The sequence below is a fragment of the Pygocentrus nattereri genome, chromosome 13 (genome assembly GCF_015220715.1).
Source record: "Pygocentrus nattereri isolate fPygNat1 chromosome 13, fPygNat1.pri, whole genome shotgun sequence".
NCBI lineage: Eukaryota > Metazoa > Chordata > Actinopteri > Characiformes > Serrasalmidae > Pygocentrus > Pygocentrus nattereri.
The window spans coordinates 29,601,694-29,628,888 of NC_051223.1; the positions used below are offsets into that span (position 1 = coordinate 29,601,694).

The 27,195-nt window shown below is 39.7% G+C and overlaps 1 protein-coding gene across 2 annotated transcripts in view; it reads right to left on the minus strand.

Annotated features, from left to right (window-relative positions):
* The window catches only part of thrab (thyroid hormone receptor alpha b), a 151,081-nt gene that overhangs the window by 33,180 nt on the left and 90,706 nt on the right, over window positions 1-27,195 (minus strand). For both annotated transcript variants that reach the window (XM_017702462.2, XM_017702470.2), the window contains one exon: window positions 9,646-9,868. In XM_017702462.2, the coding sequence (XP_017557951.1) occupies window positions 9,646-9,701 (56 nt within the window). In that variant the 5' untranslated portion in view covers window positions 9,702-9,868. The remainder of the gene's footprint in view (window positions 1-9,645; window positions 9,869-27,195) is intronic.

Consider the following 27,195-nt stretch of genomic DNA (forward strand, 5'->3'; position numbering starts at 1 on the left):
AAGGACATTTCTTCATCCTTACAGTGAGCCACATTTCACAAAACACATATGTGGATAAACCATGTGTTTTGCTAGGTTTTCATGTGAAAGTATTCTACATTGAATCACAAATATTGTCCGTAAATCTATGTTGAATGTACCGATGTACATTCAACAATTATTAAGTTCAGGACTAAGCATTACAGAGAAATACAACATTTATTATTACATTAGTGTTACTAATGTAGTAAAATGAATCAAATTCAGATATTTTATCATAGTTGCACAGCATCATTTAAACCCTCTGCTCTTCTTGAGTAGAATGAATAATACATCAACAAATATGGGTTTGAAATATCAGTCAAATCATTCTGCTCTTTCCAGTGTCATTTTTTTCAAGCAATTATCTACCAATACAGACATGATTCTGATATTTTCATGCAAGTCTATTAAAAAAAAAAACAATACTATACCTACAGTCCTTGATTACCTTCATAACAGCTTTCCTACCTAAAAATAGCCAGATAGTAACACTGAAGTCCAAACTGTGCCAATGAATATGTGATACATTACAGAAGGTTCTGAGATTAAATTAGAGCTGCACTTTATATACTTTATGATTTTTGCTACACTTTCAGTTTTATAAATTATGGATGTAATTGTACATTGCTGTAATATAGCATTGTAGCACTGCTCTCAGCTGTGTGCTTTTCTTAAATGTAGCTGAAATGGTCATTTGCCTCCTGTTTCATTATCATATTAAACATTGCACTTTTATATATTTCTTTTCTAGCATGATGACTTCTGCTGTTGCGCTGAAACATAATGCTTCTACAAAGACAAATATGTGTAAGGAAAATGCTGTGTCATCCTGGCCAGTTATATACGTTCTCCTAGAGTTATTATGAAACTTCTGCAGAGTGATATTCAATGCAAATGTCATAAAGTAGCTGTAACATGCCAAGTCACTATGTATTCTTGGAACCTATTCCAAGCTCCAAGCACTATAACATCCAACATTATATTCTCCATTCTAAAACGCTTGAGGGAAAAGTGCCTTTTTGGGATATACTCTGGTTAACCACTATTCATAGTGACAAACCTCAGTCTGCTCTGCTTGCATTTATTCCTGAGTGAGCTACTGCATGTTTTACATAACAGTTAAGAAAATGCTTCAGTCATCCTCTCCATCTAATGTTAAACTGCATCAGTCTAACAGCAGAACAATTAAAACCATATAAGCACAAAATCCATTCATGTAGAACATTTTTTCATCCTATCATTTTGGTAAGCGTCATTTAGAGATAAAAACTTCTTCAAATCTTATTCAAGCACTATCATAGAGAAACGAAAAATACCCTACTATCTCAGCCAATGTTCCTAAATGTCCTGAGGATACCTGGAAAAATAAGCAGGCATCTGAAATCTTCTTTTATGAAGAGCCCAGCAGTGAAGCTGCTACAGCACCAAGATCTTCAGGAATAAACTGCTGCAAAGTAAGTGGTGACACCATCAAAATGGACTCAAGAAATCGGCTTGGTCAGACAGAAGCACAGAACATAACTATAGGGTAGGAATTCTGCTGACCACGGCGGTGACTTGACTCGGAGAGTTGTATATTGTATTTATAAATAAACAAAGCAAGTCTGGCTGTCTGACTGGACTGGCTGTCTGCAGTGGTTCCTCTCAACTCTAAGAGCACACTATGTTTCTAATGTGACCTGCAGTCAGCTGAACTAAATTTTTTAACATAGTTAATGCCAAAATAGGTGACTGGAGGGATTTTGGGACTGACGATGTTTAGAATGCCAGCAAATGTCTACTAAAAACCAAATTAGGGGCCTCTGGGTGAGTCAACATTGTGTTTGTCAGTCGCAGCACCTTTATCAGCATTCTAAACCAATTAGAGAAGCCAAATTCAGGATAATTAAATTTGCTGTTGCGGCCCTGATAGTATCTCCTTGTATTAAATACAAAAATAATTGCACAGAAGACCTAAAGCCACTGTTATAGAAATATGCAACCAAATACAATAGTCTTCTGTAAACTGCAAGTCTCACAACTGTTGAATTTCATAAGGCTGAAAGTTCATGTAAACACGTTGACATGAGAGAGGCAGTCGGGTCGTGCTGAAGGGGATATAGTTATGACAGTCACCGCGGCTGTACTGGTGTGTTTAAATAGAACATGGTGTCCAGGGAGGGCCATCGGTGGGATCAGTTGGAGTTGTGTATGAAACGGATGACAGAGGGTAGACTGTAAGGGGAGAGATGGCACCTTACCCAGAGTAAAGAGAGAGTGGTACTTTCGGCTTCTGCTCTTTAATTTTCCCCGGAACCCTATAGCCTGTGACAGAGCTCGGTCACGCCCCTCCCACGGTAGTCGCTTGGATGGCTAATCCTCTGACAGGTGTGTGGTGTGTGAGCGTAACCAAGCCGCGCTGCCGGGCCCTGCTTTTGATTTACACCCTTAATCTGCTCCTGCCAGCACCTGCAACCGATCCGGAGGCACATTCCAGTGGTGAATCAAATCACTACCACTATACACTGATACAATAGTATGTAGTGACTATATTGCTATGTTGCACTGCGATAAGCTTGGTATATTGTTAAACACTTGATGTGACATGGTTTGACTGAAATGGTTTAATTTGTTCATAAATTGGATAAACAAATTGGATCATGTGACTGCCTTGAACACCAGACTAGGGCTGAACTGACAAACCACCATATCTATTGGGATTATATTGCTACATACTGTGATGTTGCTGTATGGTAAAAGAGCTCATCTGCATACTGCAGGGCCTCTGCAAAGGCCAATATTGTGATAAAAATTAGCAAATCAAAAATTAACAAATCAAACTCAGAGAACAGTCATCTGGAACTGAGACTGGCCAAGATTTTCAAAGCATGAAGAATGAAAAGATGCTGTGGTTTGATCGAGAGCTCATTTGCACATTGCCGCCTTCTGCGATATCAGTACTGCAAAGGTCAATGCTGCTATAAAAAAGAACCAATACAATACTGAGCCCAACACACACACACACACACACACAAAGAGAGAGCACTGAAGCAGCCCGGAGATTCTTAGTTCTATCTATAGTTTTGTACAATAGTTTTATTTAATAAATAACGTCACATGGTTAAACATTGGATTCAAAATCATGTTAATAAATGCTTTTACTTTATCCAATAATAATTAATACAGTGAAGATTAAAATACTATAAGCTGGACAACCAGAGGTGCTTCATTCAATATTTCACCTTTCTTTGGGGGAACAACAAATAGTCATAATCTACAACAACAAAGTCATAATCTAATGTATACAGCAATTTTATGAAATAAACTGTCCGCCTGAGATTTGTTCATATACAAGGCATTCTGAAGGTTTTATTATAACTTGATTCAAAGCACGCCGTGCAAACACTGTGATTGGATAGCAGGCTAATTTGCATATTGTAGCCTTATTGTGATTCCTGTATTCCAATACAGTGATAATAACTAACATTTAATATGTAATGCAGCCATAATGGTACACCTAATGTGCTATGTGCTTAAATAAGTTATAACTTCTCAAATTCAATTAGAACATATTCACATATTCATTCTGACTAGGAATATTTTATTCCTGCAAAATGACACTCATTAGAAATACAGTGTTATGGGACAGCCTGTGTTTGCTCAGTATTTTATGTAGCTTATTTAGAAGAGCAAAAGTGATGACTTCGGCACATCCTAAAACTTTCTCCTTGGGTCGGTGTATCCATCTTCTCACAACCCCACAACTCTCCCTCTCTGACACACACATATACTCCCACACAGCATCAGATTTCAGCCCCCAGTCTGAGAAGAGGACAAGTTTAAGATGTGAGGGAGAAGCAAAGTGGATTTGTGGCAAAACAGAGAAAAGAATAGCCGCACAGGGATGGTTGAAGAGTCGAAGAGAAGATGAGGGAAAAAGAGGTGAGATGAGGCTAAGATGATTACTGATAGAATATAGAGTGAAAAAGAGATGAAAAGTTGAAGACGAGAGCTGAAATGCGGGTAGATGAGAGAGAATATAAAAGTGGAATGCGAACACCAAGAGAGGAAAAGGAGGCTGCGTCTGTCAGTTACGAGGAAGAGCAACAACAGTTCATCTAAATAAAGACATCGCCCAAAGATACATCATATACCACAAACATACTGCTGATGATGGAACAAAATCTCCAAAAAAGTAACTTTATAGGAGAGAAAAAATATGTGTAACCTTGAATGTTAATTAATGTTACAAGATTTTGTTTTAAGTCACTCCAGACCACTTATATCAATTTATTAGTCATTTTGACACATTGAAATGACAGCTAGTATTTTTCAAATGATGTAATGTAAAAAAGAGATATGAGGTGTGTAAGGCTGACTGGCACAGACTCTGCTGTTGGCTCCAGTGTGAACTCTTTTTGGAACGTGAGGGGGCAGTCTGCGCCACCTCGCCGAGACCAAAAGCTGGGGAGTGTTTGTGAGTTTGTGCTGCTGAGTGTATGAGTGTTGGACTATAACCACATTTCTCATAAGTTTAGCTTCTCTGCAGGCTCCAGGCCCTGTGGAAAGCCTGTGTGCATGTGCATGGGTGTTTGTGAGCAGGTATGTGTGTGTGTGTGAGTACACGGTGAGGTTTAAGTTGTTTTTAAGGCAACTTCATCAGGTCACATCAGTAATCACCAGTCAAAGGCCCTGTTCACACATCATACTAACGAGAGAAAAGAACACAAGCAGAAAACCATTCAAAGTGTCAATATTTAAAACTTAAAATCACTATCTGAGCAGTCTTTAGGTTTCATCACAGGCGAATATACAGGCCAACAATTCAGTAAAACCCCATGTTTTAAAAAGTTCGTAAACTGTGGTGAGTTGATTGGTATTTGCAAGGAACTTTGCATATTGTGGCGTCTGCCACTTGCTCTGTGTTTCAGAAGAGGCTGTACGGTTGTGGCATGAAAAGCTGTGCCATGTGCACCCCCCAATATTCTTATAAACTTTGCCATTCTGAAACACAAAGACCTTAACATGAAAGCTTTGCCATAGACACATGCCAAGGATGTGCCCTGCAAGGCAGAGACTGTGCTGGCTTTACCGTTAACATGCAAAAAAGCTATTCTCGCTGATGTTGTGTATGTCCAGGAAAAGTGAAACTAACAAAAACTAATATGTTGCCCCTTCGCATACTGAAGAGAAAAGACCACCTGTAAGAAGATGAGAACTCACCATCCAGGGTTGTATTGGTTAGCGATGTTATTCCTCAACTCTACGCGAATAATTAATTGCTTTTAAATGTATGTGATACCACCGAAAACTTGAAACCTTTTTACAGCTCTACATTGACTTCAGCTGATTTCTTTCTCTCCCCACAGTTAACCAGTTATCCAATCAATAACCTTTACCGATACTTAACTACCAACATTAACTGGTATGCAGATACTTAGTATTAACATCTGTCAGAGTGATCTGATCTTAGGTGGACATAGCCATTCATACCATTTCCATGTGTCTTTAATGGGTCTCCAGTGATCATATGATTGAATTTTGTGACTACAGGCAGAGTTCTGTTCATATTTACTGTCAGTCTCTCACTATGTTTCTTGTTAGACGTCATGAGCACTCCTGCAAGTCCATGTTTGCAGAAATGTAAGGACTGTTACAACGGTTTAGATTACATGCATTGCTAATTGCATTTGTCAACATACGGAGCTTAAAAAAAGGTGCCAGCTGTGAAAAGGGGCCCAAAGATTCCATTTATACCCCATCATTTCATGCATCTTGAGCATCAGGATTACATCTGGATAGAGATTATCCATATAAAAATGCAGGCACCCAAGCTACATTTAAGACATATTTAAATCTGATCCCTCAGACCACTGCAGCAGGTGGTCTTAGACATATTTCACCCGGATATTATAAAAGTGTAAATGCATCTCTTTCTCCAAGCCACACTCAACTACCTAAATTCAACCCAGGACCGTGAAGGTGCCTCTCTCTTCTGTTCAGCATAAAAGGAAAAAGCTCACTGGACCGTCACCACTAAGCAGAGGCATTGCTGCTCCTGATCAGCTCATCGTGATTTTCCTCTCTGATTGTATTTCTGTAGCATCCAATAGCAGCCCAAGCCAGTAGTGTCAGTTTGGTTAATCTGTACTTTGCCTTGCCGTTATTCACTCTCTCACTACATTACATTTTAATGTATTTAATTCATTTCCATAATAACTAATACAGGAGGCTAATAATTCCGAAAAGCTGTCTTCTTGTAAATATTAGTGTAAATCATATGTAACAAAATGAAAAACTACAAATAAAATTGTGATTTTTGAGGCGTGAGCCATCTTATGAATGGAAAAGGAGGAAAAACCAGTCAGTTGTTCATGAGCTGAATGGCATATTATATACCATACAGCAATCAGATTTCAATGTGACTAATCAGAAACGCATCTGATTACCAAGTTTAAATGCTTGAGGTTAATATTTTAGGTTCTTAGGTTACAACTCAGATACCAGCCAAAACGGCCAAGTGTAAACAGACTCACTAAAGGACTATTCAAGCATTTCAGTATTTTATGTCCGCCCGATGGAACAGATTTGTTTAGATTTTAATCAATACTTCAATTCATACCATCTGCTAAATACCGTCCTTCCACTGACAGAAACGCAATGCCGCATTCTGCTGCATTCCTTTAGACTTACTGTAGTGTTCAATTAGAAAAGAATAAACAAGAGCTGATACTTCTGATTATGTAAGTTGTGAGACTATGTAAAAAAACAGACAGAAGCAGTGTGGATTGGAAGGTTGGTCGCTTGCATTTCACTTATGCTAATGAAGGTTAGAGCTACTGCCCCCACATCAACACAGCAATCAGCTGTAAGCTTTAAAGCTAAAGAACATTTTCCACAGATGAATGTTAATTTGTTTGTTGCATTAAGGTTCATGTTGTAGTAAGGTTCATGTATATTTCTGTGAAGAAGAATTTATATAGATCTGCATTGCAAAATCAATTGGAGCAGTTTGAGGATCAACAGGCAGAGGAGTTGAAATTAGGGGTGCAACAATTATTAGACTAAGTCGACTAAAATCGATGACCAAATCAGTTGGCAACTAATTTAGTAGTCGATTAGTTGGTGATGTCATTAAGTTTCTTTCTCGCAGCCTCAAGAGCCAAATCCTCAAAGCGTTTTGTGTAACGTTTTCTGTTTCGACATGCCTGTTCTCTATTATCATTAATGGAGCTGGAGAAGCAAGTAACTATTATTCACAGCAACGCTGTTTACTTTCCAGATAACGCTTAACTACACCTTTAAACACTGCATCATCGCCGCCGGTGCGGTCAGAGTCAGCAAACACAGGCGATCCAAAGGGTTTACTGTTCTCCGCAAACATTTGGCTCCACTCGCTTATAGTTTTAGGAGGTAGTTCTCTGTGAACACAGAGAAGCTGGACAAAGGGTTACCGTTGAAATTAAGCGTTTACACAAAATCATTCAAGTTTAACTATTTAGAGAACAGGTTTGCCACAAAACATATGCCACTTTCCCATCAGCTCCATCAAAGCGCATCTTCTCTGCAGCTTTAAATAAAACATCCTTAAGCTAAATTTAAAACCTAATAGCTACATAGAAGTTATTTGGTAATATAGTGATTCATAATCCGAATAATCGATTGTTCATTTCATTAATCAATCAATTATTCGACTATCAAATTAGTTGTTTGTTGCAGCCCTAGTTATGATATGAACATTTACACTATATGGACAAACGTATTGGGACAACCCTCAATTATTTTAAAAAAGGGTTTCAGCCACACTCATTGCTGACGTGTAAATGAAATTAAGCACACAGCATTGCGGTCTCGATAGACAAACGCTGGCAGTAAAATGGGTCATACTGATGAGCTTAGTGACTTTGAACATGGCACCATCATACGATGCCACTGCTGCCACAAGTCAGTTTGTGACATTTCTGACATTTCTGCTACAATCAACTGTAAGTGCTATTACTGTTAAATGGAAGTGTCTAGGTGCCACACCACCTTAGATACAAAGTGGTACACCATGCAAACCCACAGAATGGGCCACAGAGTGCTGAAGCACACTGTGCTTCACTCACTAAAGAGTTATGAAGTGCTTCTGTACTCAACATCAGCAAAAGAACTGTACAAATGCATAAAGAACACTACCTGCCTGACTGTGCCAACTGTAAAAGCTTGATGGAGGAGGGATATTGGCTTGTTTGTGGTAATTTATTTAGTGGTTGGTCTATAGGTCCCTTAGGTCCAGTGAAGGGAAATCCTAAGGCTTCAGCATACCAGGACATTTTGGACAACTGTATATTTCCAACTTTGTGGGAACAGTTTGGGGATGGCCCTTTTCTGTTCCAGCATGACTGAGCCCCAGAGCACACAGTAAGGTTCATAAAGGCATGGCTGTGTGAGTTTGGTATGGAAGAACTTGACTGGCCCACACAGGGCCCTGACCTCATCCCCACTGAACATCTTTGGGATTAACTAGAACGGAGATTATGAGCCAGGCCTTCTCATCCAACATCAGTAACAAATGCTCTTCTGGATGAATGGGCAAAAATTCCCACAGACACACTCGAAATCTTGCCGATGTCTTCCCAGACGAGTGGAAGCTGTTACAGCTGTAACTGAATATTAATGCCCACTGATTAAAATAGGATGTCATAAAAGCTCCTGTAATGTTCAGGTGTCACAATAATTCTGTCCATTTAGTGCACATGAGCCATCTTCAAAATATTCCAAAAAACAGTGAAGTGAATATGCATTATTGGCGAGAGAGGGAGAGGAAATGCTTGCAATTTTCATCTGCATTTTCTGTACATTTAGCCTTGGACACTGCTCACTTTTGCACATATTTACATTCAGTGCGTGTGGCAGACACCTACGCAAACATCGATGCACAACTCCTGTGGCATGTTCTCATCCACGCAGGTTAAAGTACTGTAATTCAGCCTTCAGTACTAAAGCAATGACACTCTGAAACATCTGGTAACTAAAACATTATGGAAGGTTCCTAGGAAACTATATTCTCAAATGTGACTGATATGACATTTTGAAAAATGACTGCACTGAAATGATTTTTGGCACTACAAGCAAACAGGATTTTGAATACAAGTCTTTTAATTAATACTCTATCACCAACACCACTACTCTCCAGACATGCATTATCAGCGATGCCAATTTTAAAGAGCTAAAATGTGAAATCTTGTTGGTCTAGCAGTCACAGAATAGTTATTGCAATGCCTTAGGTGTACCTGACAATAACTAGGCCTTATACAAGACATCGACAGAGGCAAAAAAAAAAAAAAATGTGATTGTTATTTTACATAAACACATCTACTGTTGCTGACACATTTCAAACCCACTGTGAAACTGTTTAATTAGAAAAGAAGAGCTGCCTGAAGCGCTTACATAAAAGAACTGAGACATAAAGGAACTGAGACATAAAGGAACTGAGACGGATGGATAGTCTCTTGTGTTCTGCATTTGCTGTACTTGCGTGTTACGCCTGGTGTGAATTTAAGTCATTAATAAACATACATAAAATATCTGATGGAGAGACATGGCATGGTGTGCACTGCTGCGCATTCAGCATGACTGAAATCTTGCTGGCGCGACACTCACCGTTTCTCTTCTCCCTCTGATAGGTTAAGGTCCTGCTCCTTGGGCATGTGTTCCATTCACCTTAATTCCATCCAGCAGCCAATCATGTGAGACTGAGGCAGGCCCCACTCGTGGATGAACTCTTGTCATTCGCGTTGATGAGTCAAACAGGCATCCCACAGCTCTAAGGAGCGATGCTCACTGACCAAATCCAACACACTGGAACTCAGTACTGTGACCAGATCTGGAATAAAAAGGAGATGGACAGAGGTATAAGCAAATGCCAAGAACTGTTAAACTGTGAGAAGTATGAAGCTGAATGGTCATTCTCACACCTTCAGCCTAGCAACATGCCCTAATAATTAAGGCTACACAATGACACTGGAATCACGCCAGTATCAGAGGAATGTTTCAAAACATGTTATTTGATCATGTATTTATTGTACTCTGGAAGAACTGAAAGTTTAGGTGACGCTGGGCTACTGTGTTAAAGTTTACATTTGGGTGCATCTCCACAAATAATATCTGAAGACACTAAATCATGTGGTTTATAATGCAGTGTTTAGTATCTTTTTCCCTCCAAACAAATGTACATAGTACATTAGCTGAAAAAGCTCACTGTACAGGTAGATCTTTGCCCCCCTGGATACCATATAAATATATACATGCAACAAACAACAACAGTCCTTACAGTCCAGTTGCGTACTTTAAAAATAATAGAAAAAATAAAATCAAAAGTCTAGGATCAAGACAGGAATATGGATAATAAAATAAAATAACTGCAAAAGAATGTGGTACAACTACGATCCGGAACTACTGAAGATAGACCCTTGAGGATACCCCATCGACAGTGTTTGAACTTTAAAAAATATAATCCTTACTGAGTTTATACTTTGCTGGATTTAACAAGCACCATATTTAAGTGCACTCTATACTGCAGTGAGAAACATTGCAATTAAGCAACGGTTCAATTTTGTGTTATATTGCAAATGTCTAATTCCAGTCAGTGAGATTTTGCAATGCAAAACAAAATTACTAAATGAAACACTGATTACAGCTGCCTTTTGTTTAATTACAGGCTAATCACAGCACTCCCCTCCTTTGGAAAATGAAGACTGTCACTATACACAAATGGATGCACAAACACATTAGAGAGGTTGAATCTGTGCAGTGATTCCTTGTAAAGGCTCCAACCTGAAGGTGTAATTAACTGCGGCCATTAGTTAGCCTATCTGAATGTTATTGCATTTTACTAGTCTATTTATGTGTACATTTCTCACAGCTGCTGTCGGCGGCTAGCTCTGTGTTCCAGCAATGTCTGGCAGTGTCTGAGCCGTGCCTGCAAATGAAGCTTCTTCTGTCAGCTCAGCTGATATTTGTGAAAAAAGCAGCACACGGTTTATTGTGCAGGTTTTGACAAATGATGCCAGTTCAGCTGGATATTCTAATAAGTACTACAATTCACATGCCACTCCTCACCTCTTCTAAATATAAACCATGTTCAATCAGTTTCTAAAGCAGGAATCTTCAGTCCCGCAGCTTTAACTGAAAACTGACTAAAGATTACACACCCACCTCCACATACACAAAATACCAGCAGTTTGCTCTGCTCGATTCCACAGGTGTCTTCTAGTTATGGCATCAGACCAAACTGTAGTTTTGCTTGTTTGAATGGTTACAGTTTTGTTGCTAACAGTTTACAGCCACCGGCTGAGAACTCTGCCAAGCCACAGGATATTGTGGCTTGCAATGTTTGGTAGTAAAATAGAAATACTACAATTCTGGCCAATATAATTATACATGGCTAAAGTTTAAACAGACAGACATAGTTTAGTTAAACAGTGTTTTACTGACTCTCTTGATTGTCAGTTGTTAACAGTAAATTGTCAAATATTATTGTCAATTTCTTAACCACAAATAAACAACAGAAACCACTTCACTTAGCTGATGCAGGCTTACCGCTAACTGTAACTATCACTTACGGCTCAGGTGCTGGAAGATCCTTCTCTTATGCAGGTCCAAAAATAACAGCATTACAGGACATATTAGGAATGCAAGGTCGGTAGGGTAAAGTGTTGTGGCTCACTTTTTACTTTTGTTATAATTGCTATTTATTGATACAGTTGTGCTGTTACTTCATTTAGACTTTGGTATTTTAGCTTTCAGGTCTTTTACTTACATTACAGTTACATTTTGTAAGTTGAAAAGTATAATATAAATAAATATTATTATTACTATTTTTTAATTATTATTATTACTACTACTACTACTACTACTACTACTATACACAGATCAGGCCTAACATTATGACCACCTCCTTGTTTCTACACTCATTGCACAGTACTATATGTGTGGTGGATCATTCTCAGCACTGACATGGGGTGACATATTAGTGTGTGTTGTGCTGGTACGAGTGGATCAGACACAGCAGTGCTGCTGGAGCTATTAAACACTGTCCACTCTATTACACACTCCTACCTTGTGAGTCCACATTGTAGATGTAAAGTCAGAGATGATAGCTCATCTGGTGCTACACAGTTTGTGTTGGTCATCCTTTAGTCCTTCACCAGTGATCACAGGACGCTGCCCACAGGACACTGTTGGCTGGACATTTTTGGTTTGTGGACTACTCTTAGTCCAGCAGCGACACGTAGGTGTTTAAAAACTCCAGCAGCACTTCCGTGTCAAGCCACTGCATCATTTTAGGCAAAAAAAAAAGAGGTAGTGTGTCCAGATTTTTGTTGAGATATCCAGTGCTATAATATATAAATATTATAGCACTGGAGGTGTAGGGTCCTATTACTCCTTTGTTGTTTATTTTTCTTATTATTCATCAGTTCTTTTCACATACTTTTTATAACATCATCCAAATGCTAAAATAGGGAAGATTTGAATGCTGTTTTTGTTAGAAGTCTACAAAGAGCATAAAATCATTAGAGTTCTAAGAAATGGCCAACTCTTCTCAGGACTGAAGTGTATGTTCATTACTATATAAAACAAGACCTTTAAAAATATGTTTCATAGACAAATCCAATACAGACAAATCCATACAGCCTTAATATCATCTGACTGTATCAACTAACCAATATTTCGATCAGGCTCTAACACACACAGACAAACAGCTCCTCCTCTGTTGTTTCCCATGTGACACACTTATCATGCGCTGTGGTTAAGCCTGACCATCTCTGCTCTGTCAACGCTCATGCTTTCCAGGAACCCACTTCAGATTAGCTGGATCCTAATCCCATCGCTGCTTGCACTCTAAACAGCCAACTAGGGAAAACAGATTGTTCTCTTTCTCCAGTGAGCGCAGGTGTCCCCCTGGCACCTGGAGTGTTCCCAAACCTCTGTAATCCACATGAACTCCACTGGCCAGATTATCTGAAGAGCACTTTCTGTAGGTTGTGCAATGTAGCTCATATTAAGAGAGGCTGGTTGCTAAGCACAGGCTGCTTCTGTGACTGATGTGCTGAATTCCTTAATCTGTCCAGCACTGCCCCCCTAATCCCAGGACGCAAATGAATCCATAGATAGATCTGCTTGCCAGAAAAAGGGTCTGGTAATGTAACATAAAAATGTACACCCCTCTGTGGTTCAAAGCGACATGTGAGCTAAATGTGGATTTGGTAAGCACTGGTGCACACTTGATGCTGAAAAACATAATCCACACTTTTGACTCCTCAAAGGAAAGCTCTTATCTGAAAGAGTCGCTAGCTCGAGAGTCAAGTTCAAACACAGCGAGGTTTGTGATCTGCTGACAGGTGTGTGGGCGTAAAGGTATAACAACAATTGTGAAGCTTTTATAATGTTTGCAGTCGCTATGAACAAGCACAGACACAAGCTTCACTGTGGAGCACAGAGAGAGTTCCCAAGATGCCTTGTTGTGTGTGTGTTTGTGTGTGTGCATTTGTGAGAAGAACGAGAGAGAGAGAATGAGAAAATTAGATGGATAGAGAACAAGAGAGTAAGAGAAAAAAAAATGAATGAAAGAGACAAAGGAGAAAGAAAAAGAATTAAAGAGGGAGAAAAGTGAGAGAAAGAGAATGTGACTAAAAGAATGAGGGACAGAAAGAGAGGAAGAGAATGAAAGAGAGTTATAGAGAGACTGATGAGACAGAGTGAGTGAGCGAGAGAGTTAGAGAGAGAGAATGGGAATATGTGGCCTTGTTATTTGAGCCAGGCTTAGAACCGTGCTATGTTGGGTGAGAGCAGGCAGGATTTTGTGTCATAAACCTTAAAGTGATCCACACACACACACACACACACACACACACACACACACACACACACACACACACACACACACACACTGTATCCGGCTGTCTCACATCACACATTCTGTGCAGAAGCACACCGCAGTTCAAGGGCATGCCAAAGCAACGAGACAAGCGTGGTGATGCAAGCCAGCGACAGCAGAGCCAAAGGGACATTTGTTCTGTATTAGTTAATGCTCAGCTGGCCTCTCGCCTTTCAGGATGTTGGCCTGTTCGCATGTCCACTGGCCAAACAGGCCCTTTCATTAGCTTTGCTGTCTGTCCAGCTAATATGTGTGAAAGAGAGAGAGAGAGAGAGAGAGAGAGAGAGAGAGAGAGAGAGAGAGAGAGAGAGAGAAATTCTTAGAAAACAGCAGCTGAGTGGTGTATGTATGTATGCAACTATTACAGCAGAGCAATACAGCATCTCAGAATCTACTGTTGACAAACAGGCAATTTGTTCTGAACAATAAATACTGAAAGCGGGTGAAAAAAGATGGTCAAGAGGCGTAATTACATGACGGAGAAATATCTCAGTCACGCTGGCAACCATGTCACGCAAGGCACTCTCAGGTGACAGGGTTTTACAGGTGGGAATAGGCTGCAATATTTCCCTGTCACACATACACACACTCCATAACAAGGCTAATCATACGTGTGGCTGACCTTCACTCTTCACAACTCCTGCCTGCCGCAGGCTCTCCTCCTCTGGTCCAGGTCAAAGCCATAAAGCTTCATGCCATCAAACATTCAGGACCTATAAAAGTAGCTTTACAGCCTGGGGTTCCTGTTTAAAACACTACAGTGCAGAACAGGGAGCAGGAATACTGACAGGAAGAGGTGGAAAGACAGATAAAGTAATGAAAAGAGAGAGAAATGAGAAACCAGGTAAAGCTACTGCTGGAAAGTATATCCTCTGTATCAGTATACTGGCACTGGTCCATACTGGTATTGGTCTCACACAACACAATAGGAATTTTGAGCTGTTGCAAGATTGATTGATAACAAAAACTTATTCGACTGCATTTTATACAACAATTCAGCAACATAACTTGGTTGGATCGGAAAAACTCAGAATATCAATATACACTCACTGGCCACTTTATTAGGTACAGTAAAAAGGTTGGACCCCCTTTTGCCTTCAGAACTGCCTTAATTCTTTATGTCATACGTTCAACAAGGTGTTGGAAACATTCCTCAGAGATTTTGGTTGGTTATTTGGGTTACTGTTGCCTTTCTATCATCTGGAACCAGTCTGCACACTCTCCTCTGACCTCTCACATCAACAAGGCATTTTCATCCACACAACTGCCACTCACTGGATATTTTCTCTTTTCTGGACCGTTCTCTGTGAACCCTAGAGATGGTCGTGCGTGAAAATCCCAGTAGATCAGCAGTTTCTGAAATACTCAGACCAGCCCGCCTGGCACCAACAACCATGCCACATTCAAAGTCACTTAAATCACCCTTCCTCCCCATTCTGATGCTCGGTCTGTGCTTCAGCAAGTTGTCTTGCCAACCTCTACATGTCTTAATGCACTGAGTTGCAGCCATGTGATTGGCTGTTTAGCTATTTGTGTTAACAAGCAACTGTGGCCGTGAGTGTAATTCCACAGAGCGCCAACAGAAAATCAACACGTTAGATAACTGCTGTAAGATTGCATCTGACCTGCAGCTCATTTGATCAGGTTCTGAAGAGGATGTAACAGTAGTGCTACATCAAATTTACAGCAGTGCCTCTAAGAAAGTACCTCCTCGGCAGCTGTGATGGTGCAACAACTAAGCAAACTGAAATGATCCAGAATTTAACAATACAACTCAGCAAACTATGTTTTACAGATTGGCTGGAACCACATAACATTCAGTTTAATCTGGCACAGTAAAAAAGCTGAGCTGAACCTGATATTGCAAGAGTTTTCTCTATCCATAACACAAAAGGCCACTTTATTGGCAGAGGTAATTGCACATATTAAAGCACATTTTATTCAATGTTCGGTGCTTCTTTGCTTTCCTTTGCAGAACACTGCAGAACACACTTTATTTTGCAGAATGTTAAAGGTTGTGTTGTTGCAATAACACACTCATGTTTGACTGCTTGAGCATGTCAGTTGCTGAAGCGCTTCAGAGAAGTTTAAAATACCTAAAAACTGAGTAAATATGAAGTAACTAGTGACTGTCCTTTGCGGAAGTGTGCTTTCTGTCTGTTTACAGTGTTGTGTAAGTTTCCTTAATTGTATAAGAAGAAAAAAAAGAGTCTAAGCAAAACAACCTACAGTGCATCAGATTCATAAGACATTCTTGTCAGCACAGAGTAGTATGGGTAGTAGGACCTAATGATAATGTGACATATTTGGACAATATATTAATCTTGAATTTCTCAGTACCATCCAGTACTAGGTAAAGCAGGTGGGCAGGACTTGAAGGGCAAAGGCATTAGAGGTGCAGAAAAAACTTCAGGATATAGCAATAAATTGCGGCTGTGGCAGTGAACATATAACAAGTGTCTAGAGAGGGGAAAGAAAAGGCTCATAGCCCACATTAATAAATGTGCTGTAGGCATTCTTTGGTGCTGCACCTGTATATATGTAAGGCTATTTGTGGGCACACATGTACATTGTGTGTGCAGCGGGGCAATGCGGCTGACATATATGTTGACTCAGTGCATGCTGCAGTGTTAAAATGCAGGTGCAGCTGAGTAAGGCCCTTTCGTTTCGTCCTTCAACACTGCGACAGTGCTGCACTCTTCCTTTCTCTTGAACAAGCAACCAAAACTTTTTAATTGGCCTTGAGAAACTGGACTCTCTTTTTCTGCCTCTAAGCCTCTTTTTCTTCTCAGTGTGGCTTTAATTGCATACTTTAAAAACGCAGGCTGGAAAACTGCATGAAAAAGAATAATTACTGACCGGCTGCGTGTTGCTGAGTGGAACAGAGCTCTGTTAATTAGACTCTCCGACTTTTACCAGCCTCACTTTTCTGTGTCTTTAAATCTACCTCTTCACCAAGGTCTGAACGCTGCACTTAAAAGAGAAGAACAGTGACATTAGAAACCATCTAATAGGGGAAAAAGGGACTGAGTACATGTGGACTTGGGGGAAAAGAGCTGAAGTACATTGTTAGAGACAAGTCAGGTCTTCAGGGTCCAGGCTATTGTTACTAATGCACTTCAGAGCAGAACAGAAACACTGATCTAGAATCTGTCTTTGTAGTTACATTAACCATTAAGAGGGCGGGGTACAGATTCCAGATCAGTGATCTAGCAGATGTTCTCCGTGAATAGCTCACATGGCCTGATGTCAGCTCGGGGACTGTTGTTCAGAAGCGATGGGGCGTAGCTGCCACTAATGCACTGTGTAATAAATATTTCAGCTTTGAGTGACACAGTAGCACAAAGACAGAACAGCATTGAAGCTTCCAGGACTGCATACACTCAACAATAAAGTCTGGATGAAGCCATGGCCATGACCATTATTATTATTACTATCATTACCTCAACAAATAAAACTTATCTAACTCTACTATACACACATCCAGAAAGCATTTAGATTCAGGCTGTTTATAGAGAATGTGCATTGGGGGGTGGGGGGAACTAAATAAACAAAATAAAGCAGTCTAGTTCAAAAAGGTTTGTTGACCAATTTACCCAGATAAAATATTCCCTCATGGTAGTTTGCCTCAAGCCAAACATCACTCCAGCAGTGGTAAGTGTGCACTTTTTTGGTTAGGGCTTCACACTCCGGACAAAATGCCAATTTACAATTATACTGCTACAAATGTGTTGTGGTTAAGATTGGCCTTATTTTTAAAACCACATTTTTGTTGGGTCATGTGAAAGCCACCCAAAGAACATCTGTAACTCATCAGGATGTCTGCATCGCACAAAAACATTCAGTGAATACTGAATGAAGTCTAATTTGCATTTACAGAGTTTTGTAATGCTAATATAATAAAAGCACATGTTGGAACATTAAGGAAACATTTTTTTTTTGCGAACAATCAGCAAAAGAAGTAATCAGGCTTATACATGCTTGTTTAAGGGCAAGAAGCTTGTGCAGATGGGAGTGAGTGCAGATGGGTTACGGCCTCATCTCCACTGACATCTGACATTCAGAGCTGCTCAAAAGCATTAGCACTCGCTCTGACTATGGATTACAGCATCACCCTTAGGCCTTGAAGAGGAACTGTGGAGGTGAGACTATACTGTTATACAGTCAACCCATTTGTTTTATAATCTACTACTGCTGCTTTCTGACTTTCTATAGTCCTCCTAACAATAAAGCATCCTGAATGGTTCTTGGCTTGTTCTAAGAAAAACAGTATATTATTGCTCAAAAGTCTGAAATCACTGTTTTGAAAACATACAACACATGATGCTAAAATTCTATCAATTCTATATATTTCACATTATTTGGAGGAAGCTGTAAAAAGTATGACCTTTTTGATGAACAGAGCTGTAGATGATTCCATAATAATTGAGAAAGCTACATAGCCTCAAGAATGAATATGTGATGAAATTAAAATCCAGAAAGTCTTGCGGTCGAAAAACAGTGACCAAATCTTGCTTGTAAGTATACAGATATTTATAGTTTATTATTAGATAACACTTTACTATTTTATTGCCATATCATTATTCTCATTCCCAAAACACTTTCAAGTGTGCATGAACCATGATTTACATTTTTATGATGATATACATCTTTTTTGTGCTTAATTTATAACATTTCAATCTAAACTGAATAATTTTGAATGTTGTACATTGTGTGAAGGTTATTTAAGCTTTTGAAAAAAGGTTCATTAACTCTCATCTCATTTACTAAAACAGTTATTTATGCTTCAAAACCACATTCTATACTAAATAGACAAAGCAGTACACTACCTTTAATAGTGCAATCATTATTACTAATCAATCCCAAACAATCAATGGGTGTTTAGGATGTGATAAACCCAGGAGATTAAGTCCAGGTGTGGTCAGCATATCTGTTTGCTCTTTAGTGTATTTTTGTGAAGCACTGATGTACGTCTGCTAAGTGAAATATCTGCTGTATTTTTAAAAGCACTATGTCTGGCTATTAAAGTCAGAGATTTCTGCATTTTTAATATTATGTGGGCGGTTTGGCCCTCTTTTTTGAAATGAGGGTTTTGTTTTCTTTTTGTTGCAGAGATTCATCTTTATACCTTCCACAGAAACTAAAGGGCATTGATCCAAAAAAACCCTCTGTTTTTGAGTTTACCACAGTAAGTTCACTTCTGTTCATAGCTCTGTTAGGCTCAGCCAGGCTGCTCTACAGAAAGCAGCAGATGGACTCCAAAGGTCAGGGATTATTGCAGGCTTACCTTATCCATCCAACCTGTTCAAAATCTACCAGCCATTTCCGCCTCTCCATGTCTTCCTATCTTTCTCTTTTTGCATTAGGTAGATGGTGGTCCTGGCATATGTAGCCCTGCTGCCAAGAGACGACACCGCTGACCTGATTACTATCGCAGGGTTATTAATAGGTGCTAATATGTCACACCCATGGAGACCTGCTGACTTTCAAGTTCTCTGCCTCTTACCAGGAGAGGATACAGTAAAGGCTGTGAGTGAGTGCACGTGGAAGGCAGAGTGGAAGAGATTTATGAGAGCCTACCCATCCCTGACCTGATGATGTGTCCTGCTGCTGCTCATAGCATCTTTGGCCTTGGTCACAAAGGTCCAAGGCTGTGCCACACACACTGCCCCCACTCTCTACCTTCATCACACACACTTCTATCTCCTTAACCTGCAGGCTTTTAATTCAGCTATGAATCATTCAGTTACTACTATGGCTGTAATATGGAAGTTATGCAGTTATCAGAGTGAGGAATTGATGTGCATGTCAACAAACAGGCCCTGGGGTTTTAAGGGGTTAGTGCTGTACAATAAGGAGCAATGCAGTAAAATGCAGGTATTTGGTCAGAGCTGTGTAGTGAAAACTGGTGTTCTGGTCAGTAAAAAGAGAAGCAGAGAGAAATGCAGCACATAGAGGCTCAGTGTAAGGTCAGCATCCTGAGCAACTAAGTACAAGATATATAGTGTATAACACTATAAGAATAAGAATAACACTGCCATACAATATACACTTATTCCTTTGCGTGTTGGAGGAAAAATCTGGACCACATGGGCATCCCTGAATTTGAGAATCACTGGCTTAGGATATAGTACAACTTTCTGTGAACTATGAAAATGAACAAAACTTCATTGTATAGCTGAATGCTGCCCGCAGCCACTTTAGACAACAGATGATGTGCCAAATTTTGCCCCCTCACCCTGCCCAGCAAAATCTGACTCCTCTTTGCATATGGATGCTAGACCATACTCACAATTTGTGCTGCTTCTATTTATAAACATATACTTTCAGTTCAAACATTCAAGATTTCCAGTTATTCATAAAAAGAAACAACATAAATACTGAATATAATCTGTGGCATCCATATGTCTGCATGATGTGCATGGACATGAAGGGGAGTCAGATTCTGCAGGAGAGTCGTAATTTAGCACAACACCTGCTGTCTAAAACAGCTGCATTCAGCTTCACAGTCAAGATTGTTTTTGTTATTTTTTTTCCCTTTCCCATGAAATCACTCTGACAAGTCTGTGCAACCTTAGCGAAGAGCTGGATACAGTTTGAGTGGGTTGAGAGAAGCTTTGGGGATGTATTTATGATAATGATAACGATTTGGTTAGTCTTGTATTTCCAGCCCTAAATTAAAGAAGCAAATTTGGACACCAATCTTGTCTTCACTGAATGACTACATCTGGGGTAGGAAAGTACAGATGCAGGTCAGTGTATGACGCTCTTTAGAAAGTCAAAATTCAACACGGCTGCTACTATTGCTTTCACTCCACTACATAGTTCTGCCATTTTTATACATAATAATATATTGTCTCAGAAACTACTAAAGCAAGTCTATTTGAGACATCTTAAAAAGTCGACATAGGCATTATTCTCCGCTACTTGCTAGCTATATTCATCTTCCAGCAACACTAAGGAAGCAAACTTCAAACAACAAACATATTTTGGCTAACTGACGCATTCAGGGCAAAACCATGATAGCATAAATCTGATTTTTTGCCAAACTATCCCTTTAAAGATTAGTGCCGGACAGCATACTGGAAAAATAGAGCTGATCCACTCCTCTCTCACTCACAACACGCAGAGAAAGCAAGGCCTCTGCCTCTCCCAGTTCCACTATTCTGGCAAAGACAAGCTAAGATGCTGCCAAGAATGCGACTGTGTTTGAAAATCAAATACAACCCCTTTTTCCTTTTTTCCCTGCCTTCTCCCACTGCTAGCTTTCTAAGGTAGATCAACAAAAGCAGAATCTTGATGTGGTTTCACAGATGAATTCAGTGTTTATCTCTGTGGGATTGTGCACTATTGACTTTGTGAATACCCAAATCAAATCATATTAATCTTTCATAAATTAAGTTTGTAAAAGGGGAGAAAAAAATCATGTAATCCACCTTAAAACAACAGACAGCCAAGGAATCTGTCAGGAGATTTATTAACAGCTGTATATTTTCTAACCTTTTTGTTAAATGGGCAATTTTCCCCACTCATTTTTTATTGCTGCAGACCAACTGGAAATACCTCATTGTAGCGTGGCTGAAAGTGGCTGTGTGTGCGCTGTGCTGTGCTGCGCTCCAGGCTGTGTCGGCCGCAGACGATTGCCCAGTTCTCCTTCTGAGGCCTTAACACATCAATAAAGCCAAACACCATCCAGATAACATAAACAAACAGTGCTCCAACTAATGACCTACTTACAAATATAATTAGTGTTCTTTCAGCAGGACTGTGATTCAGAGAAGATATAAATAACAGAGAAACAGAGAAAAAGAGACATGACGAAAACAAAGAGACAGAAAGAGTTAGAGAGAGAAAGAGAGTGAGAGAGAGAGAGAGAGAGAGAGAGAGAGAGAGAGAGAGAGAGAGAGAGGGAGACAAACAGAAAGAGAGAGCACAAGCTCTGATGACCCAGCTATCGTAGACAGACGGCGTACAGACAAAAGGGAGGGACAGACACAAGTCAGAGGTTACGGCTGTATTGGCTTGGGGCCCAGTCAAAAGCACCATCTCTCTCTCTCTCTCTCTCTCTCTCTCTATGGAGAGTCTCCCCTGCTCTCTCTCCACAGCGCTGCAGAGCTGCTTCTGGCTCTGTGCCGAATGAGAAGTGTAGAGTCTGGAGGCCCTTAAGAGATGCAGTCATCTCAGACCAGCCTCCAGAACACAGATCTCTTTCCCTCTCCAGAACATGCACTGTCAAACCAACCTTTGGTGAGACCAAGCTTTGTTTTCCAATTTGCAGTAACACTTTTTGTTGACATAACTGCTCTTTATTGTAAGTTTATTCTGTAACACTCAGCTTTATGTTCGTCAAAGTGTCTTCCTTATTATTTTGCCTAAAAGCTGAAAGGCTTAATTTTCCTTTTGTTATATTAATATTTTGTTATTCTGTGTGAGCCAGAGGAGGATGGCTTCCCCAGAGTCCCGAGTGCTCTCAAGATTTCTCTCTCTTGCTTTTTCCTTTTACATGGTCGCCAATGGCTTTCTAGTTTGGTACTTGGTTTTTGTGTGAAGTTTCGTGGCAAATGACCAATATGAAAAGCATTATATAAAAAGCCTTGAATTAAACTGACAAACTGAATTAGCTGTCAGTTACCATTTGGGGCAGGATGAGAGCCAAACTATACCTGACCTGTGAAAGTCTGAATGTTACACCTGCACATGTTCATAGCTATGTAAAAAAATACACATGCATGCTGACGAGTGCCTGGTCTCACAACAAGCACATAAAATGTGTTGGCTTTGGTGTCATTACAAAGGTAGCGTTGTCATTAATATTCTCACAAATATTAACACATGATATTGTTTCCTCAATTAGTCTTCAATATGTTACTGAAAGCCAATGAGGTACAGATACTCATTTGTATTAAAACATTTTGAAAAGTTAGGCACACACTAGCCAAATAGTGCACAAACAAACATATGCTCTACACACACACTTAAGAAACAAGTTTTGGCAGAGAATTGTGTCCATTTCAGGAATGGTATGTAACGTTTGTGGCACAGCAACAAAGGGAATTCTAAAATGGGCATGGATTAAAAAGAGAAAGTAAAAGCAAAAGCAGAAGTGAAAGTGGGTGAGTCAGTGTGTGTCCCAAGTGCATTTGTGTGTGTGTGTGTTTAACAGCAGGCAGGTTGGGCAGGGAGATGAGGCCAGGTGAGAGGTGTGGTATCTGGGCACTTTGCCCTAACCTAGTGCCTGAGCCGGCACGGGACACTACACGCTCTGCCAAGCCTGCACACAATCTGTGCAATCTCAGCCAGCAACAACTACAGCACTCACACTCTCGCGCTCTCTCTGTCTAACTGTCCTCGGCTTTACTGCTCTACAGGAAGAGAAAGAAGCATCTGCCATAACAACAAGCCTCCAAACCCTAGGGCTTTTACGAGATTTAGATTATTCATCAGAAGCATACCCTGCCACTGAAATACAACAAGCTTAACACCATAAGATATATAAAATGTTTTATTCAATATTTCAAGTGTTTTGGAAACACCAATAACTTACTAAATGTCTAATAATACAATGCAGTTATCTATTTACAGTACGTATTTATATAAGTTACCTGTCTGAGATTTTATTACCACTTTTCATCATTCTGGGCACTTTTTTATGAAGTTATGTAGAACTTATGAGGTTCTACAGCAGCATCATAACAGAGTCATTTTGATTTATATCATTGAAAACAGAAATTTCAAACTTGAGCAGCAGTGTATAAGTTATAATGCAAATATAAATATTGTTAGACATCATAAAGTAAGTTTTTTAATCAACATTTCAAGAAAACAACAAAAAGTTCCAAAAAGTTGTGACAGGAGCATGTTTACCACTGTGTTTCATCATCTTTCCTTTTAGCAACATCTAATAATTATTCGGAAATTGAAGACATAAATAGATCCAGTTTGAAAGCATAACTTTTTGCCATTCTGCTTTATGGATGTATGTTTATTGCTTGCATTTTACTTACTGTCCCAACTTTTTGGAAATGAGTTTGTATTTATTCCTTTTGAGCAGTAGTGTAGCTGGGTTATTCTCAGTGCCATACGTCACACACTATACACCCCGCATCATTCGCTCATACTCTCCTACCACTCCACGCTGCCTGGCAAAGATCAGTCATCACTGACTACAATACTCTGTGTACTAGAGATCAAACTGCAGCTGAAGTAAAGAGAGTAATGTCTGGATTTCATACCAACTTCCTGTCACACAAATTACATGAAATTCTCAAGTAAAACACACGCTGAGGAAAAACCGGAGCGTGAGTACACACAGAGCATGTGTGCGCAGAGCTGTTACTTCTCATCATACACAGAGCAACGCTGCTGATCGTTACTGGGCAGTCCATGTGCAAACATGACCAGCAAGCGCTGACCGCTGCACAAACAAAACCAACCCGTCTGCTGGCCAAGCATGTAAACACCAGGGCAAATCAAATCAGAGAAATAAATAACAAAATGTTTATGAAGAGAAAGACTAAACCTCAACAAACTGGGAGGGTTGAGAGAGTTTACTGAGGCACAGGACCAGAGCAGAGAGCCTGAAGCAACTTCTGAGCCTGGAGTGGGAATGGTTAGAGTCTGGAACCATTCTGGGCGTCTGAATCATCCACCAACAAACTCGTATACACACAAAGATGAAATGTAAGCAGATTACACATCCATATAGTATGAAAAGTATCAAAAGTCTGCCCCCCCCTTATTTTTAATGTCTTCCACATTTTAGAAATAAGATATCAAAACTATGAAATAAAATGTATGGAATCATGCAATGTAGAACTGATTAGCCAAAAAATTACACTCAACAATCTAACAAAAGTATGACACACAAACCAAATGTCTGTGGACTTAATGCTAGTGCATGGCTTTACACTGCATAGAACATAAAGTGACAATTCAAATGAACCAGTGTGAATGTGGGAGAACATTATAGAATAATACGAATGAGGGTAGGACATTCTAGAACAGTGCTAATGTTAAAGAGCATTCTAGAACAGTGTGAATGATGGGAGAACATCCCAGAACAATGTGAGTGGGGAAATAACATTTTAGAACAATGTGAATGTGGGAGAGCATTTTAGAATACAGTGAAAGCAGAAGAACATTCTAGAACAGTGAGAACAAGGGGAGGGCATTCTAGAACAGTGCAGAGAACTGTCATCTGCACTGTCCTAGAAGAGTGTTAATGAAGAAAGAACATTCTGTTCTATTCAAAACATTCATTGAACAGTGTGAATAAGGAGACGGCTTTCTAGAACACTTTGAGATCAAAACAAAGACAGTTCCTTCCTTCCTTAGTTCCTTCCTTCCTTCCTTCCTTCCTTCCTTCCTCCCTCCCTCCCTCCCTCTCTTCCTTCCTTCCTTCCTTCATCCAAGCTTTATCACCCGTCTGTAAAGCACTTTGAGCTGCAACCAGTATGAAAAGTGCTCTTTAAATAAAGTTTTTATTATTACACTCTAAAACAATGATTAGAACACACTAATGAACGACTGAGAATATTCTTGAATAGTGTAAATGGATTGAAACAATTGTAGAATAGTGTGAATGAGGAGAGAACATTATAGAACAGTGTGAATGGATAAAGAACATTCTAAAGCAACAAGGGAAGAAAACGGCATCCACAGCTTTCCACTAATCCTCAATGCATGACACACACTTCCAGATGCACACAGGTCCTTCCACAGAGCACCACTCTCTCAACCATCCACCCAGAGCTCACCTTCCACCGTCTCACCCGAGCCTGCCGACACCCGCCCCTTGTCACCTCCACCAATCAGCTCCTCATCTCACTCACCTCTGTAATGAGTTCCAAACACTGCGCGCACATACACTCACACATACAGCCATGGCTGTAGTGCTCGCACTCTGTGCATGATGGAGCTGGCGGACGGAAATAGCACCCCTGAAAGTGTACAAGGTGGCGGTACTGGGTGGGCGGTGGCCACAGGAAAGGGGAGAGGGTGATTTTCTTGGCTTCATGCCGGAGACGGAACCCGTCCCACAACACCTATACACTCCTGGATCTGATTAAAGCCACATCCCATTCACATTCATATACACACATAGTGTACTTTAACCCAACTCTCTCTTTTTTGCACACGCACACACACACACACACACACACATATATATATATATAATGTGCACAGAGAGTGTACTTTAACCCAACCCATTCACAAACATGCAATGTACACTGCCAAAGTTTAAGTACAGCTTCCTTTCTTTTAGCTCTTTTCACTGTTCCTTTTCAGTTAAGTAAGGACAATTCATTGAAAATACTTCTTATATTGTCATTATTAGGCTCCTATTTACTAATACTCTGGGTATGTTTTGTAACATCCTGCACCATATTCAATAAACTGCTGGACCATGTGACCATCCATTTATTTAATTTCCATGTAAAACAGTTATTCAGTACACATTATTGTTTCAGGACATTATACATACAATAAACCATTTGTATAATAAGAGAAAAAGTCAAACAAAAATAAGGAAAATGTCCAAAAATCTTCAAAGAGTTAACAAACAATTAAAGATACAGATAAAATTGACCTGGTAGTCCACCAAAAAGATAACCATCAGATAAACTGTGCATAAAACTTTCATCTTTGAGCAATTTCAGAAAATCAAGCTTCAGTCCTTCTTCACATGTGAGAAGACACAACAACAAACAGACAAAAAAATCTGTAAATCAAAGTAGCTGCAGGTGCTCTCAGTCCAGACTTCAAAATCATATGGCTTCAAAATGGAATATGGTTGGGATTGCTTGGCTTGCAAGAAGCAGCAAATGCAACCAGGTTCGATGACTGAACTTTGGAAAAAATATTGCTGCGTATGTATTTGAAAAACAGAAAGTTTCCTGAAAAGAGTGGACCCTGCAATGAAGGCAAAGGCTGGACACATTAGACACTGAAAAAAACAGGTTTCTCTGTAGTTTTCTGTTAAACATCTGTTTTCTGTTTTGTTTCCAGAAACAGAAGAATGACCTTAATGACCATTTCAACTGGAAATTAAACACATGAAGGGAGGTCTCTGACTTCTGCACAGCGTTGTACTTCATACAAAAGAAGTGTAGACTGTTGCTTAAACATTTATTTAACAGTTACCTTTCTGAACTTTTATGAACTATTGTTGAAAAGCACATACTGAAAATCTTTTGATCCAAAGGTGCTTGAAACACCTGAAAGGTCTGAGTGCTGATAACTGCTGACATCACAACATAGAGATAAAACCAGGA